General features: G+C 51.2%; 6 protein-coding genes across 6 annotated transcripts; all 6 read left to right on the top strand.

The window, feature by feature from the left end:
- Positions 1–658: 658 nt before the first annotated feature.
- RhiXN_01581 (WD repeat-containing protein) lies at positions 659–2,970 on the top strand (the record flags this gene model as incomplete). The annotated part of the gene is made up of 12 exons (XM_043321400.1): positions 659–678; positions 734–992; positions 1,044–1,349; positions 1,407–1,442; positions 1,505–1,639; positions 1,693–1,761; positions 1,814–2,336; positions 2,388–2,476; positions 2,530–2,578; positions 2,634–2,650; positions 2,706–2,782; positions 2,862–2,970. 12 exons carry the CDS (start codon positions 659–661, stop codon positions 2,968–2,970), a joined length of 1,689 nt encoding a protein of 562 aa, XP_043187223.1.
- A 706-nt stretch (positions 2,971–3,676) lies between these two features.
- Positions 3,677–4,513, top strand: RhiXN_01582 (uncharacterized protein; the record flags this gene model as incomplete). The annotated part of the gene is made up of 1 exon (XM_043321401.1): positions 3,677–4,513. One exon carries the CDS (start codon positions 3,677–3,679, stop codon positions 4,511–4,513), a length of 837 nt encoding a protein of 278 aa, XP_043187224.1.
- Positions 4,514–6,231: 1,718 nt separating this feature from the next.
- On the top strand, positions 6,232–6,701 carry RhiXN_01583 (uncharacterized protein; the record flags this gene model as incomplete). The annotated part of the gene is made up of 3 exons (XM_043321402.1): positions 6,232–6,370; positions 6,423–6,462; positions 6,515–6,701. The coding sequence occupies 3 exons, from the start codon at positions 6,232–6,234 to the stop codon at positions 6,699–6,701; spliced, it is 366 nt and encodes a 121-aa protein (XP_043187225.1).
- A 1,052-nt stretch (positions 6,702–7,753) lies between these two features.
- On the top strand, positions 7,754–9,109 carry RhiXN_01584 (C2H2 zinc finger; the record flags this gene model as incomplete). The annotated part of the gene is made up of 1 exon (XM_043321403.1): positions 7,754–9,109. One exon carries the CDS (start codon positions 7,754–7,756, stop codon positions 9,107–9,109), a length of 1,356 nt encoding a protein of 451 aa, XP_043187226.1.
- Positions 9,110–11,357: 2,248 nt separating this feature from the next.
- RhiXN_01585 (C2H2 zinc finger) lies at positions 11,358–12,924 on the top strand (the record flags this gene model as incomplete). Its single annotated transcript, XM_043321404.1, has 7 exons — positions 11,358–11,494; positions 11,547–11,552; positions 11,601–11,766; positions 11,894–12,032; positions 12,091–12,251; positions 12,291–12,538; positions 12,618–12,924. 7 exons carry the CDS (start codon positions 11,358–11,360, stop codon positions 12,922–12,924), a joined length of 1,164 nt encoding a protein of 387 aa, XP_043187227.1.
- Positions 12,925–14,101: 1,177 nt separating this feature from the next.
- Positions 14,102–16,295, top strand: RhiXN_01586 (major facilitator superfamily transporter; the record flags this gene model as incomplete). Its single annotated transcript, XM_043321405.1, has 10 exons — positions 14,102–14,331; positions 14,389–14,650; positions 14,701–14,739; positions 14,791–14,852; positions 14,914–15,011; positions 15,067–15,130; positions 15,180–15,422; positions 15,482–15,504; positions 15,558–15,571; positions 15,621–16,295. The coding sequence occupies 10 exons, from the start codon at positions 14,102–14,104 to the stop codon at positions 16,293–16,295; spliced, it is 1,710 nt and encodes a 569-aa protein (XP_043187228.1).
- Between the last annotated feature and the right edge of the window lie 481 nt (positions 16,296–16,776).

Below are 16,776 nucleotides of genomic sequence, written 5' to 3' on the forward strand. Positions count from 1 at the left end.
AAATCTTCATATAATGGCACGAATGCCCGGGAGTGGATTTCGGTTTCGACCTTGAGCATTGGTAGTACATCCACGCTACCGAGCGAAATGAATCCATTGCTGGTTCGCTGCCTCCGTCTGCTGAACAAACAGTAAATCCGAATTCACTAGTTGGGTATATGTATCCTCTACGTTTGTTCCCGACGCTCATTGGTCCGATGCTTCAAAGTTGAGGAGAGCACCAGCCCATCTAGATCTCTTCAGTTGCATCCCGCCTCATGCAGCATCGCAGAGGCCGCGATTGGTGTATCAGAATTCTCGCAGGAATTCTGAAGATGATGAGACAACGGTGATATATGTTCGCGCCAAGGTAAATTGATCACCCAGTATAGTATGAGTCTTCGGCGTGAGTCTGATCCCATGGCTTCGACGTATAGAACAACAAATCAAAACGTATGGATATGTGACTGATATACTGGACTCTTGTTGTACTATAGACACTTTTTCTTGTGTTTTTCTGTCATACGAACAATTCGATTCTGTATTGCATACATATCCGATGCTGGCAATTGCCGACAGTCGATCCTTGTCAACGCGCCCTCACGTGACAAAAACACATCGACACTCGGTTTCTCAACGTTCATCACCACCGCAACGACCAGCTTGACATTTTTGCCACATGAATGAATTAACCGAATAGTATGTGATAAAACTATAGCAAGTTGTAACATAGCTCATCTGTCTGCGCGGGTAGCGAGCGCGCCCGCGCTGCAAACATTGCAGCCAACCAGTCCTTGTTGGCACAAATAGGTATCAAAGATGTGCAACAAGAGATTAGTGCAAGTGCACCTGCGCCAAAGGCAAAGACGAAAAAGGAAAAGCCGGTGCAGCCTCAAAAACGCAAGGCGGAGACTCCGCCCGACAATACGCCCCGAAGGCAGTCGAGAAGGCTCCGCTCCAGTGGGCTTGTTATCCCTGAGAACGAAACAAACGCTCAGAGACGGAGAAGAGAGGTGTGTTGCGAGTCTACACGCCATCTATGTACTCGTTGACGTTTGGGATAGTTTGAGGAAGCAAAGCTACAGAAAGAGGCCGAAGAAGAGGCCGAGCGTTTGGCAGCAGAGGAGCGACTTGCTAAAATGCCACGACATCAGGATCTGGATTTCGAGGTTTTAGCCGAAGACTTTGAAGAGGAAGAAACCAAAACATGGGGGGTCTTACAGACTGCCCTCGTCCAGAAGAAACTCAAGCAGCAGGTTGGGAGCTGGGCGCCTGAGGTATCAGATGAAAAGAAGATGGCACAAGAAAAGGACAATTTAGTGACCGAGCTCAAAAAATTGACGCTTGTGAGCAGGGCAAAAGTCTGCAAGGTGTGTAGTTCAACAGGCTTCTTGAGCTCCACAACTCATGGGCGCTATTCAATGCAGGAGCGAATATATTCGGCCGCATACCATCCCATCACAGTAAGCAAAAGAGCGGAGTTGGTCCATGCGTCTCGTCTCACCACGCATTGTGTCCTTCTCAGACAAAGGACGTGATATTTTTCGGCGATAAAGCAGGTACGATCGGAATTTGGGACGCCCGAGCCAAGCTGGACGACCATGAAGGCGACGCCGATGAAAAGATATCCGCCGAGGATGGGCAATATTGGAGCCTACAGGTCCGCATGCACCCGACGTACAAAGTTGCCACTAACTAATTTTGCTTCCTAAGCCTCATTGGCCTCGAAGCTCCAAAAGCAGCATATCGAGTATTCGCATCAATCCTCGTGACGCTCACAGCGTGCGTGCCAGGCTTATTTTGGATGTATTTTGACTGATGCCCAAGATCTTAGATCTTTACTTCCTCCTATGATGGAACGATACGAACCACAGACTTTGTTTCAGGAACCTCAAAGGAGCTCGCATATACTGAGGATTATCTGCCTTCAAGCGTGGATGTGGTTCAAAATGGTTATGAGCTCTGGATGTCCGATTCTGGTGGTGGAATTCAGCACCTGGATGTACGGGAGCGATCTCGATCCCGGAGATGGCAGTTGACCGAGAAGGAGAAGATCGGTTGCGTCTCCGTCAACCCTATTGCGCCACATCTCTTGCTGACAGCTTCGAACAACCGAACTATGCGTATGTGGGATGCGAGGTATCTGAAAAAGGTGGAATTCACAGTGGAGAAATCCGAGGACGGGGATAACGCAGCCCCTGAAAGTAATTGGGATGACGTTCAGGAATATCTAGGTACCAGGGATGGTCCAAAGTGTCTATGGGGCGAGTGGAGGCATCGACAAAGCGTTAGCTCGGCCTTTTGGGATATCTCTGGCCGTAGGATTGTATCAACTTCATACGACGATACATTGCGAGGTGTGTCGGCTGAAACCGGGGTACATTTGTTGAGGCTGATAGCAACCATAGTCTGGGATGTGCGACCTAGTGCCCTTAAACAGGATGGTCCACTGAAATCATTTAGGCCCACTACAGAAATCAAGCACAACTGTCAAACGGTAGCCCGATCTATTGGCGATAACTTTAGTGAGATACTAACACCATGATTCAGGGGAGATGGGTGACCATCCTCAGAGCCCGCTGGTCAGAAAATCCGGATGGTAAGTTTGATCGAAACTGCTATTGCATAACTTTGATCCAACCATTTGTATACAGCTTACCCGTATTTTACCGTTCGTAATTCTATCTATCATATATTCAGCTCATCTAATCAAATTTCTGGAACAGATTGGGAATATGGCACAATCTCTTGACATCGTGGGTTATAACGGGGAGATCCTCGCCAAGTTAGCAAACAAGGAGAAGTAAGTGACCTTGACCTCTTAGAGGCATCCGTTTCACACGCTAGAATCTCATTACGGAATGGCGATGCGTCCCTTTTAGGATTTCTGCGGTTCAGGCTGTAACAGCGTCCCATCCCTCAGTTGTGACTCGAGCTGTCAGTGGAAACGCAAGTGGACGATGTGTTCTGTGGGCACCAGAGGACATATGATCCCACGGAATCCACCACTCTGTGATCTGGACTCTTATCTGGATGCCTGTTATCCGCAGCTCGTGGTTCCCTGCTCCTTGGGATTCATAACTGGCCAAGACCAACACACAGGCTTCAAATTATGGATGAAGTGGGTACCTCCGATCCAAGCGGATGTAATGTTTATTTTTCATGAGCGCTTGCTCTTAATTTTGTATGCTATCTATGGGTTTCGAATTCGACTTTATTTCTTAGATGACATACCGATCCGCCATAACGGCAAACAATGGCAAGCGTCAACCAACTAACCGGACCTCCGATACCGCTCCGGTCCAACCAGTTGGATTTATCCGGACTTAAAGTTCTTCCCTTTGATACATGCCATAGACGCGGGGAAGATATATAAATGTCATGGATCAAATGAATCTCTCTCCATCTCTTTCCCCTCCATTCCCCTTCCCCCTCGTCCCAGGCGAGGTAGCACACACGTCGGATTTCGTTGTTTAGGTATGTGACATACCCTCTGATGGTGTCCGTCGGGATTTCTCACACAACACGTTGTGTCACCTCGCATCGATGTAGTTGGCATTGCACTTTGTTGCCTCCAGAGTCGAAACAGGATATATAAGATGATGTCCACGTCTTCGGTATATTCTCGATCTGATGTCACGGGTTCTGTGCATGCTCCTGGTACCGGTTATGGCCACGTTCTTATGGCCACCAGGATATGAACCAGTTAAATTGGTTCATTGACGACGCATTTCCTTCATACGATTTCCGACTTCCCTCTTTCCAGGCAGAGCTCGACTTGCTGTTCAACAGTCAGCCTACGGTTTCCTCTCGAGCGACATCCGATCCTTCACATATCCTTTGTCATTCAGAGGTCTCGCTTAGCAGCAGTCTTTGTCAGAGTTGGCCCGACGAACCATTCCCCGGCCAGTATCTTATGCCCGAGATGGAACACTCCCAGTCGATGGGACAAGGCACATCCGGAACGACAGCCGGCGCCGCACGTTCATGCTCGCCCGCTTCCGAATCTAGCTTCCTTTCCGATGTTGCCTCGTTTTCATCCGAGCTCAGCTTCGCCACCCAGACCCTCGCGACTTCTGGTCCCAGCAGCGCCGGCCCTAGCACTGCCGGTCCCAGTCTAGTGGTCGAGATGCGGCAGCAGCAGCAACAGACAATGCCCACGCTCACTGTACCTTCTTCTGTCGGTCCCATCCGACGCGGCCGTGGGCGACCTCGTAAAGATGCCCCACCCGTCCACCAGCCACCCCCTCTGTGTACGTACGTCGACCCGCTTACCAGCACACCTTGCAACAAGCTCCTCAATCGGCACCATGATCTTCCACGGCACTTGTTCAAGCACGCTCAGGAGGAGGCCGCGCTCGTAAACAGTGGTCGCCTCCCGCGTGAGCTCGCTACTCTCTTGTCAGACGATTGGAAAGAGAAGGACGAGCTGAAGCTGCCGTGTCGGTTCTGTAGCCAGGTGTTTTCGCGTGCGGATGCAGTCAAGAGGCATGAGAAGAATGAGCACAAGCATCGGCCCCGTAAGACTCATTAGACGGGCTGCTCCCATCGGTCTCTGGTTGTTCGTTTTGTTGGGTTTCGTCTTGCGCTGGGCGTGCTGGATGTGACGACTGCTCCTTATGGGTCGTTTCTTCGTCTTGCATCCCTTGCCGACTGACTACTCTGTCTTTGGTCTTGCCTACCTCCGCTCTTTAACGACATCTTACGCACCATTTTTTTTCCCTTCTCTAACCCCCTTTTTGTGTTTCGGACCCCCACGCCCGCAAGGCATAACGATTATTACACTCACACTCGTTTATCTACACGACCATATTTACGCATTCACTTCGGCGGCCGCTTCCGTCATTAGCTATACTTATTGTCTTTGTACATTCATTCGTAGCATGGGCAGCTGTGCACGATTACTTACCTCCTCCCTGCACTCGTTTGGTACTTTTGTGTACTATAACTTGTTCTGCGGGTGAGCTCCCTGTAGGGTTAATTTATTGCTTCGGCGCGTGGTCCGCTTGGCCCTCGTGTCGTGGTATTTTTCTACATATCATGCGTGATTTAAGTTTATCGATGGCTCGAATGAGGACAAAGTTGATCAAACTGATGTCTTTTATCAATTAGGTAGGTACTTGCACGCCGGGTTTTGCGCGGAACGCGCGGCGCGGCGACCCACACTGCGGATCCACCGCCTTATCCGTATATATAAGTCAACCAACAAGGCTGATGGTCAGCGATTTTTGCTATCAACCCCCCCTGGCCCCAAGTGGTGCATATATCCACGGCTTCTCCGGCGGTTACGCGACAGGCACCCCACAAACCTCAGCGCTTGGCAAATACTCGAAAGAGGTTATCAGCCGACGTACTAGTGACGACGACTCCCGACTGCGGATTTTTTCCATCCTCCCTCTTTCTTGACTACTGCTACTACCTGCTCCAATCTCTACCTTATCCTCTCGTTGAATTAATATGAAGCAAACTTCGCTTGTAAGCAGTCTGTCGCGTACCCCGAGCTCGGCGGTCAAGCGCTTTTTATGGCGGAGACAAATATGGTTCGAGTCGACATTTGCGCTCTCGATGCTTGAACCTTGGGAGAAGATACTGATCAGTGAGTCGAGTTGTTCGGCCGCCGATGCGGAGGAACTGTATCGTGATTTTTCATGCTGACGGGGTAAATTCTTTCATTTATTTTTTTTCCGCGTTGCGATTGGGGCTCGGTCGCGCTGGCAGTGAGTGCACTCATCTTTGTCTGGTCACTTTTCATCACCGGCGCGGTCCGTTATTTGCCGAACCATATCTCGACCATGAGCAAGCGTGCGTCGTTTTATATCACTGGGACATCCAACAATACCTTGCCCATCGTACCGATTGAACTATAACCCTGTGCGCTGCCGGCATGGTCAAAGTTCCGCGCTTATCTGGTCTGGTTGGTAAGCAACATATTCCTAATCATTTCTATACATTTCCCCTCACCTCGTTCTCGCCGTTCCCCGCCGCACCTCTATCGCAATCGGCAACTAATCTATTTCGGTTTCCGGGAATTTAAGCGTTAGCTGACGTTAGTTTCCCAGGCTGCCGTGCGTATTTTAGTCATGACCAGCAACCCGCCTCCCCTCCTTGCCTGTACCTCCCACTCGTCTCGTCCCGCGTATCGCTCGCCGTGTATTTATCTGGCTGCTGCCCTGTTCTTCATCTCTGTGATCCTCTGTGCTGTGCTTTCGACTGTTACTATAATACATTTGGCGTAACCTGGCTTGTCCAAAGATGTTTGCCGAGCCACTCATGAATGCCCGGGAGCGTGCGAACAAATCCCGTTCGCCGGTCCGCAAGTTTTTGTGGAGGAAGCGAGTATGGTTCGAATCGACATTTGGGTTGAGTGTCATGGAGCCTTGGGAACGTAACAGTAAGTCTCGGCAGGGGGGAGCGGGACGGAGAGGAGTGGAGGTTTAGTCGAGTGGAGGCTGACATATGCGACCTCTTTGTTTCCAGTGGTTTGTAAGTCGGTTGATACAGAAGTGGGAATGAGCCATAGCTGAGACCATTCCAGTGACGTTTTTTTCATTGCATGGGCACTGTTGACCATCGCATGCTACCGCACATTACCCAGCACACTCAAGTTCTGGAGCGAGCGGACGATGTTCTATTTACACGGATACGGTAACGAGACGGATGCCAATGCCCGTATGCTAACCAGAGGGCAACAAGCACAAGCATTCTCCCTCATCTCTTCCTAAAGGTGAGTTCTCTTAAGGTATTCTCGCTTCCAGTTCATCTTCCCCGAAAAAGCAGAGCCGCTTTTTGTCTGGCTGAGATAAGCAAGTTTGGCTGATTGGCGTTACGCACAGAGATTCACATGCATGATGACGATGACGACTCTTGCGATCGACATGGATCTTCCGTTTCTATTATGTCTACTCCGTCTACTGTTTATTTCACTGTATAATGAGCCTTGTGTTCTCCTTTTTTGTCTTCATCTTGGTGAATGGTGTATTCTACATATATTGTTTGGTCATGAGAATGTGAACATGTGCATTAATGAATATGCAGCGGCTGTGCCGCAGTATGAGACGCGCGTTCGGCGAGTGGATCACGCCGAGCAGCCGAGCATACTGGAAGGTTGAGCCGACACGAGGACGTTGTGCGCTGCGTAAGACTATGGACATATTCGAGCAGAACGATAGAAGATGCTGGCAGCATCTGGCAACAGTCTGTCCAAAGGCACACGCACGAGGGGGAGAGTGAAATGGGATTGGCAAAAAGCCGGATAAGCGCCAGAGGGACCCAGATTGGGATTATGATGAGCAAACAAGAGCGGAGGCATATTTACGGGGAGAATGCCCGGAGGGATAAAAACGGGGCGAGTCAAAGCGTTTGAGCTGGTCCCCCTCTTTCCACCCCTCGCCAACTACGCGTGTTGGTGTTCTATTGAGAGATTCGGACGAGGTTTGATTTGGCATACCGACGGATCGAGTCACATTCACCCGAGTTTGTCAGCACGGGATTGGACCGCATTGATCAGACGACCCTGTTCCGGAACCGAGACCCGCAGAGCGCTGCGATCACCACGCACGCTCTTTGTTCTAATAAACTCTGTCTCCGCACGAGGGACCTGTGCTTGTCCCTTGCTCCTTCCCACCACTACCGATTGCACCATGACCACCCGCGCCTGGATACCTCGTACCCCGACGCTGGACTACGAGTCTGACCACCAGCCGTCGCCCATCAATCCCATGTATCACGACCACGACACGAACAGAGCCCCGCCGATACCTGGCTCTCCCCTGCCATGGCTTCCAATGACGATGTTGACATGATGTTTGACCTCGACTTTAACCGCCCAGATGCCTTCTGCTCCTTGCTCGACGATACCGCCTCTCGCCGCGAGCAGCACGCCATCCTCCAGCGCTGGCACACACCGGGCTACTCGATGCCGACGATGACCAAGGCCAAGGCGAATGTGCTCTCTCGCCAGCCCACGCTTGACGCTACGTTTATTGCCAGCGAGTGGGAGGAGAAGCTGATTCGACGATGGCAGCGCAAGCACAAGAAACAGCACCTTTCCCTGCGCGAGGTCAAGAGCCAGATGCCCCCACTCGAGTTCGATCCTGCCTTTGCCGACTCGGACACCGAGGACGAAGACGAGCAGCCGGCGTTTAATCCCGAATCGCTGCGGGAGCCTCTGATGCGCCGCGTACCATCTCCTATCGCCATTCCTCCTTCGGCCTATGCTCCCTCGGCGCCTCTCTCCCCACTTACGCCTCTCTCCTCAGAGCCTCCCCAGAGTTCCATCTCCCCCGTTGACAAGCCCTCGCCGCGAACAACACAAGCTCCGGCCGTGCCTGAGTCATACGCCCCCCCGACACCGATGTCCCCCGCTGTCAAACTAGAGGTGGTAGATGACGTCTTGTACCCCGCTCGTTCGTCACCCGCCCTCAAACGGCCCTTTGACGAGGTCGAGCCCCAGGCCGAGCCTGAAACCGAGGCCGATCCCGAGCCTGTCACCGCCGTCGATGACGTAGTGTCCGAGGGTGAATATGTTCCCTCGGAAGACGAGGAGGACGACGCCGATCCGACCTATGGCGCACCCAAGGCAAGGAGGTTGGTAATTCACTCCACCGTATTCCGATCGGCCGCTAACCGCTCGCCGCGATCCAGAGCCTCGCAATCGACTCATACTCGCACGCCCTCGACTTCCGAGAAACCCGTGCGCACTGGCCCGGGCCGCCGCCGTCGCCCTGTCGACGACACAGCCCCAAGCCAATGCACGTACATCAACCCTCTTAATCAATCTCGCTGCCAGCAGATATTCGCTCGGGCTCCCGAGATGAAGCGCCACATTGATCATTTCCATCACGAGCAAGAGGCGAGGGCCGTCATCGACGGCCGCCTGTCTCGCAACATGGCCACGCTCCTCGGCGACTCTTGGGACGGCACCCTTGGCAAGCCCACGTGTGAAGGATGCGGAACTGAGTTTTCTCGCCGCGACGCCGTCAAGCGGCACCAGAACGAGGTCAAAGCCAAATTTGAGGATGGCCGCTGCGTCTGGTGCCCCGGCACTCAAGGCCGCAAGGGTTCTGCCAAACGTGTGGCCCTCGCCAAGCTCGGCGGTCAGACTCCTACCAAGAAGCCTCGCCGCAAGTGATTGAACTATACCCTCTTGCTCTACTTGTGAGTTGTCACCGATGCCGGTGACGCTCCCCACGGACTGATTATGGCCATAGATTTCACATTCATGTCTGCCTCTTGTCTCGCCCTCCTCCCATCCCAGTCTGCCAAATCATAACTTTATCTCCCTTGTTTACCTGAATTGTTTTGTTGTTATTATGGTCATCTACGTCCTCGTCCGTTGTATAACTATCATAAATCATTGTATGCCTCCTGACGTTGTTTCTACTGGTTTCTCTTCGTTCCCCATAAACCCCATTGTAACACTGTTCTTCCCTTTCCCCCCTTTTCTATCCAATCGTAACTCATTCTTGCCTATTGCAATGCACATAATTTGCCTGCCCGGTCGGGTCGCCCTTTCCACACTTGCCTGAATGTGTATCACCGAGTGAAATGTCGTGCGTGGAGCGTCTAGCCTGTGCAAGCGTCTACACCTCGAGGCGGCCCTCACCTCGAGCTCGCCCCCAACCCCCCGGATCTGATCCCCTCTGGCCCTCAAGCCTATCTCTAAATCCAACCTGCCGGTCTAGCCCGCCAAGTGTAATTTTGGGGGGGTTGGAGAAAAAGGACCCCGTTTTAGGTACAGGACTGTACGGATAAAGGCAAATCGACTAAAAAGGAAGGTTCTCTAGCCACGGTAACTCTCACGCGTGCCACGGTGTGATTTCAAGAATCATGTGGCTAAACGAGGGTAACATGCGATGTGAATGACTCGCTTGAGGGGCTGTGTGTTCTGGAAAGAGGAAGGAGTGTAGCCACGCTGTTTCTTCCTAGCCACGGGAGGGTTGAGCTCAGTTGAGAGGCTGCGGTGATGTAGCCACGCTGTTCGTAGCCACTCCATTCCATCTCGTCTTCTCGGGCCTCGAGGTGATTTGCACACCTCCTCGCCCATCTCCATCTCTATCCCCACGTCTTTCGTCATGGGGGAAGGGGGCAAAAGCACAAAAGCAAAAGCTTATCGTATTGGAGATGGATTGTTTATTATTGTCCGAAGCATACACCGGAGAGAAGAGGGGTTTCTTTATGTCGCACCAGCTGCAAGCGGATCCGGAGTAGCCGTGACAGGGCGGAGAGGTGAGCGATTTTAGGTGGGCAAGTGTCAGGGGGGATAAAAGTTTCTAAATTGGGCATATGTACATGGTCATATGAGGGTTTATAGCCAGGTTGTTACGGGATTGGACTGGCGGTGAGATCGTAGGATGAATGAACGACGTAACCCGAGTGGCTATTCGGATTCGGCAAGTAAAAGTCGCCGCTCATGAGATCCCGTCCTTCTCCCTCTCCCGTATCTGAAATTACGGCGTTGGCGGGGGACAATCATATGGGTCGGGATTGACGCCTTGTCATTAGTTGGTTAGTTAGTTAATTGCGGCGAGCCCAAGTTTGGTTTCTGTATATGGTAAATGGATGTACGCCGTTCTTATCGGGGATCTGGGGATCATCTGTATGCAGGGTCGGTCGTGATAGTATTGTAGCGCCGTAGTGAACCGGTGGAGCAAATTAAATTACGAACAAACCGCACCAACGTCCATGTTAACAAACTAGTATCCAAGCTCAGACTCGTACCAGGTCCTAATATCAACCGGGGGAGCAAGTCACCGTCGCCGCTGCTGCACTCCATCAAGTGGAGCGGCTCCACGATAGGTTCTTACATTACCTGATTAGGGACGGAACGAATGGCGATCAGGTCGTGTCAGGTCGGGGGGACTCAGGATACAAGAATTCATTTCGTCGATTAATTAGCACCTGCACCGACGGAACGTGGCGGGAGTAAAATATTGGAAATTGATATACCCCCGACGGACATCCACTCGGGAAACTCACTCGCGGTCGGGGCGGGGGAAGAGAGGGTCTTGGATTCGACGAGAGTGGAAAAAAATTCCGAACTGTGATATTTGTGGTTTGGTAAGGCAAGGTGTCGGGGGTGGGTGGTGCGAGATTTTATTTGTTGCCTCGTGGTGTATCCACACACTTAGCCGGGTTCGAATTCTCTGACCTCATCCGAGCGAGCACGTTGTCGTGCGCAGACCAAGGACAGACCAGAGGAGTGAGGCAAGCGCCCGCGCGGATCCCTTTGTGTCTGTGTGTGCGTGCGAGAGGTAAGCTTGGGAGTCTTGCAGCGCTCGTCTAGACGCATTTGGTCGTGTTGTGTTCGCCACGCGGTTGTGTGCGTGCGCTTTGTCTTGTCTTGTCGTTTCTTGTCTCGTCTGTGTTTGCTCCGAGCGATGGACGGATGGGATGGAACGCGTGCTCGCGGGTGTGTGTCGTCCGACGAGGAGGAGCTCGACAGTCCTCTCAGTGGTCCGCTGTTCACGGGTGGCGGCTCCTCACTCGGCCGATCGCGCGCCACGCCGACTCGTTTGTGCGCTCGACCCGCACTCGCCATCGACCAGCCCGGACCGACGACCACCCAGATCTGTGTGAGTACATGCGATGTCATCCGCACCTCCACACACAGACACTCACAGCCACTCGTCTCTATCATCGCCCCTCGTCACCATCGACATTGATGATGTTGCAGCCGACGACGACCAAGGCTCTCCGCGCTCTCGCCGACTCACGTTCGAGTTCCGCAACTTTAACTTGTTTCCGGATGTGAGCGACGGTCGCCCATCGTCGGGCTTGTTGGAAAAGGTGCGGCGCCACGTTTCGGGTCTAGCTTGCGCGTTGCCCTATTGGACAGAGTACAGTAGTGTTGATCGTGATTTTTCTTCTTCTTTGCCGTATATCTCTATCCCCCCCTTGTCTTTCTGTCATTTAGCATCGTCCCAGTCGTAGTTTGGATATCCAACGCGTGGACGAAGAGCCAGAGTGTGCTGGATACTTGACCTCGCCTGGCTACTCGACACTTGGTCCACCCAGTGGGGCCTATTTCCCATACGGGTTCACACACTTGGTACGTCATTCTACTCTCTCCTTACTCTCTCCTCTGAGTGCAACTCGTTGTTTCGTTCGCAGACACAGTCGCCTCCGCTGTTGCCTCCGCCTCCCATACAGCGTCCGTCCGAAGTGACGTTATCGCATTCATTGATCTCGACCTCGCCCATCTACTCCCATCCACACCCACATCCCTATCGGCCAATCCAGTCCACCCGTCCAGGGCCAACCTCAAATCCCAGGTGTGTATATGTGTGTCTGACATGACGTACAAACCCAAGAGGGGAAGCATCCTAACGATCATCCCCACGCAAATTTTCTCAAGGCGTAATTCGGATGTCGGTCCTGCCCCATCTTTGACAACTCAACATCGGGAAAAGCGGGTCGTGACCCTACGCGAACCGGTGCCTGTGCCTATCCGAACGGCTCCCTTGGCGCCCCCACCCCCGCCACCGCCTGCGCCCGTGTCGACCCAAGATGACGATGGATCTTCCGAGCTGAGTGAACTCGATGATGCTGATGGCCCAAGGTACCAAACCTTTTTTTCTCTCCTCCTTCTTCTCATTGGTTTATCGATAAACCCTGCCCTAACCTCGCTATCTGCTTAGCAAAAGTGGCGACTCGAGCGTGACCAGCTCGCGTACACGGCGGAAACCCGCACACCGCACCCGGAAGAAAAAACCATACAAGTCCCGCCGGTGTGATATTTGCAACAAGACGTTTACCAAAGAGTGTGATGTGACCCGACACCGACGCACCGCGCACGGCGAGGACGAAATCGAGTTCAAGTGCCATGAATGTGGGCGGTTGTTTAATCGAAAAGATGCGTTGGAGAGGCATTACAAGGTGTACGAAGGTACCCCGCACGTTGCGAGGCGCTATCAGCCCAAGACATATTTGGGCAGTAAAAAGTAGTTGGTTGGGTCTGTTGTCGCTTTGCGGGTGGACGCTTTTTGTTGGATTGGTCCCTCTTTTTTTGGTTTGAATTGTTGTCGCAATAAGTAATCTACATGGATCTTGAAAGTGATTTTGTAAGATTTGAAGTGTGGTGTGTGTATGTGTGATGTGTGGGGGTGTGATGCTCGCTAGGCTGGGCAAGCTTGAGGTATTCTTGGGTCATCCATCCGGCCCTCGGGTAGTTGAAGTCCGCCGCTGCGTAACCTCAAATTCCGCAACTTTGCACATGTATGGTTGTTCCGTTTTTCACCTGCCTGGGGGCGCATACAAACAACTGCGCCTTGGTTTGGTAAGAGGGCGCCCTAATTGCAAATACATCCCTACTTTACAAAGGACGTACGATGATCTCACTAGTACTGTAATACTTGCTATCTTGGGGATGGCCGGTAATACGCTATGCTTTTTGTCTACTTTACAACATGCAGATCTCGCTGGATGCGATTTGGCACGAAATCGTTCATACTTCTCCCTGTTGCCCAGTGATTCGAGGGACTGTCTTCTTCTTCTAGCTCTGTTATATGTTTTGTCCACTCTCTTCACATGTCGTGAAAGTGTGGATGTATAGCTGTGTTGGATAATGATATGGGCGTATTTAGCGGTATGATCTTTGCCACTCCGAAAGGCATAAAATCTGCTTGAATCGACCGGAACACAATGACACAGATTCGCTTGTATCAGTTTATCATCCGCGCATTCATGCTTGTTCCTAACGAACCATTCATCCGCTACATTCTAGCAAAACTTTTTGCAATTTTCGCTGGATGTATGTAGCATTACACAGCAGAGGCTAATTAGGTGAGTGCGGAAGCGATTTATATGACCCCGAGCTTGTTCTCTGGCTCTAGTTGGATAATATTTCTAGGTGCTGCAAGCGAGTTTTTAATACAAAACAGGCCGGAAACTTAATCAACTCACTATCTCTTCAGCACCTTATGGCTCAATAATAATGATTCAAACTATCGTCGATTATAAAGCTAAACACTTTCGCAGTCTAACAAATATATACAATGGCCATCCCGGGCCCGGAACTACCCGATATAGCAGGTCCCTCACGTGAAATAATGGAGTAATATACAGATAAGAGGCGCTATCCTATCAGCCTGATCGTCCTTTTTTTCAAACTTCCCCACCACCCATGACTCACGACGACGCGAGGGGAGATAGTTCGGGACCAGAAGTCACCCTAGTGGAGCAGGGTATTATACCAGCTGCGGATAACCTGTTGGGCGATGCGACAGCGGCTCCAGAGATGGTCGGGCTGGTTGCTGCTGCTGCTGCTACCGCTGCCGCCGAAACAAACGACGACTCGAAAGGGAGAAAAGGAAATCGTTCAAGACCATGGTACAAAACTCCTTCGGTGTGGTGGTGAGCACTTTCTACTCGACCGATATTCAGTTTTTTATTAATTTTTTTTTTTATTAGGCTTTTGCCCATCACTGCTCTGGGTGCTACGTCCCGGGCAGCAACAATTGCACCTCGGACCGAACTATTTATCAAGTTTGCCTGTGATGAGCTGAGGCCCGAGTACAGTGTTGACGCCAACCCCACGTATTGGAATCCGAGTCCTACGAATAACACTTTGATAGACGTACCAGTTACGTTTGTTCACGAGAATACTACCTCAAGAGACGAGATTGTAAAAACGACGCTTCATCATCCGGATAAGCGGTGTGCACAGGATCCGGTGTCCATCGTGCTGCTGCAAAGCTCTCTGCTGCAATCACGAGCGCACAGGGTATATTCAGTCTACTTACACTCGGCTGGTGGGCACAGGTAATGTACCTCGGTATCTCCACTGAAGCAATATATTTATATCTACTACAGTACTCTGACCGCGCGGGGCGGACCAAGGTGCTTGGGATATCAGGATTTGCCATTCTCGTGGCGTATGTATACTGGTTAGCTCGTAAAGATACCTTGAGACTGAGGTATTTTTCGATTATGTAGGGATGCTCTACTGTTTTTAGTCGCGTTCAAGGGTAAAGTTTTGCCTGGAGGGTATCGGATCCTGATCATAGGAGGAGCTCTTGATGGGTTAGCTGGAGGTATCGTTATTTTCGGCTCAAGTTGTCATACTTGAATTAAAAGCCACTCTGCTAGGATTCTCTGCTGTTATTGCAGCTGGGCACGCGTATGTTGCGGATTGCTCCAGCCCGTTAACTAGGTGAGTACTCATAACATATATAAAAGTACTGTAACCGATTGTTTGCAAGGTCGCGTATTTTCAGTTTTTGGACGGGCTGCGTATATGCGGGTGCAGCGCTTGGACCGAGCCTTGGATCGCTGATCAATTCGTACTCCAACAACCTGCTCTCGACGTTCTACGTAACTACAGCGGTTCATACCATTTATGGAATATTCGTAGCCTTTATTGTCCCGGAGTCTGTATCCGATGAAGCAAGAGCTAAAGCGCGGGAGTTGTACGAAAGGGACATGAACCCTACCCACGGTCGATTGTAGGCACCCTTTGGCATCTGACGTCTTTTGTGCGCCCGCTAGGTCTATTATTTCCTAGTCGTCGCCCTGCAACCAGAGAAGGTTGGAGGTATAGAGATTGGATCTTACTTTTGTTGGTATCGCGGCTTTTGCAGTTGCTATTAACATGGTAAGAAAGTCAACGAAAAGATAACAAATGAGACTTAACGGTTTTGTAGGGGTCATATCACTTCAAGTTCCAATACGCTCTCAAGACATTTCATTGGAGCTCGGTTCAACTTGGTCATTGGCTAAGCCTCGTTGGATTCTGGCGTGCGCTGTATCTGTCAGTGATCCTTCCCGCCATCCTCAAAGCACTGTATGCACGGGAGGCACGTCGATCCAACGGGGATGAAAGTGACAATGAAAAGGAGGCGCAGGTCAAGAGGGTCGATCTGTTGGTGGTTCGCGTATCGCTTTTGATCGATTTGATCGGGTACATATTGATCGGCATAGTCACCAGTCAGATGCCATTCATTGGAGCAACGATCCTGCTTGCATTTGGAGGAGGGTTTGCCCCATCTGTTCAGAGCCTTGCGCTAGCGCTCGCTAGCCCCTCTGCACATATAGCTAGACGAGGGGCTCGGGCTCATGGGGAAAGTCTCCCTCCAGGTGCGAAGCAGGAGATTGGACGGTTATTTGGGGCGCTCGCTGTTATACACGCTCTAGGTGCGCAGGTGATTGGCCCAGCAGTTTACAGCACGACATTTGGGGCAAGTATCGGAGTGTACCCTAGGGCAATATTCTGGTTATGCGCCATTATGGTTTCGTTGGCGGTTGTGGCTTTCAGTTTTGTGCGGTTGGAGGGTGGACATGAACCTGAAGACTCGGAACACGAGCCTCTGCTAGCTTAAACGTTTATGGGACTTGGATTCTTGCTCTATACCCGTACTCTCAACAGTAAACCCCGTGTGTATATTATCTATTTCTCCGCCTAACATATAACCGGCATATTTGGCTCTCTGATGTTTTGGTACTCTTCGCGCAGCTGTCAGAACTATGAGCTAGAGTATTGGTGTCTGATATGGCCAGGAATGTTTATTATGGGCATTTCCGATAAAGAGTTTCCACTATCACACAGACCAGCATCCGTCTGCATCAATTTTCTAAAATCTGCCGTCCCAGTGTATCAGAATAAGCAACCAGCTAATCTTAATGGATGATTCGGCTAGTGGCTGGTCATGCATAGTGTACTGTTTTGTATGTCCACATCATAATTCTGGGATATTAACTTTCTTGATTGACTCGATGACTAGGTGTATTCCAAGTCCCGGTTGATATATTCACAAGTTAAATTCGTACACCCAATGCACTAGTTTTGGCTGGATACCATAC

This window comes from Rhizoctonia solani, chromosome 16, assembly GCF_016906535.1.
Source record: "Rhizoctonia solani chromosome 16, complete sequence".
Lineage (NCBI taxonomy): Eukaryota > Fungi > Basidiomycota > Agaricomycetes > Cantharellales > Ceratobasidiaceae > Rhizoctonia > Rhizoctonia solani.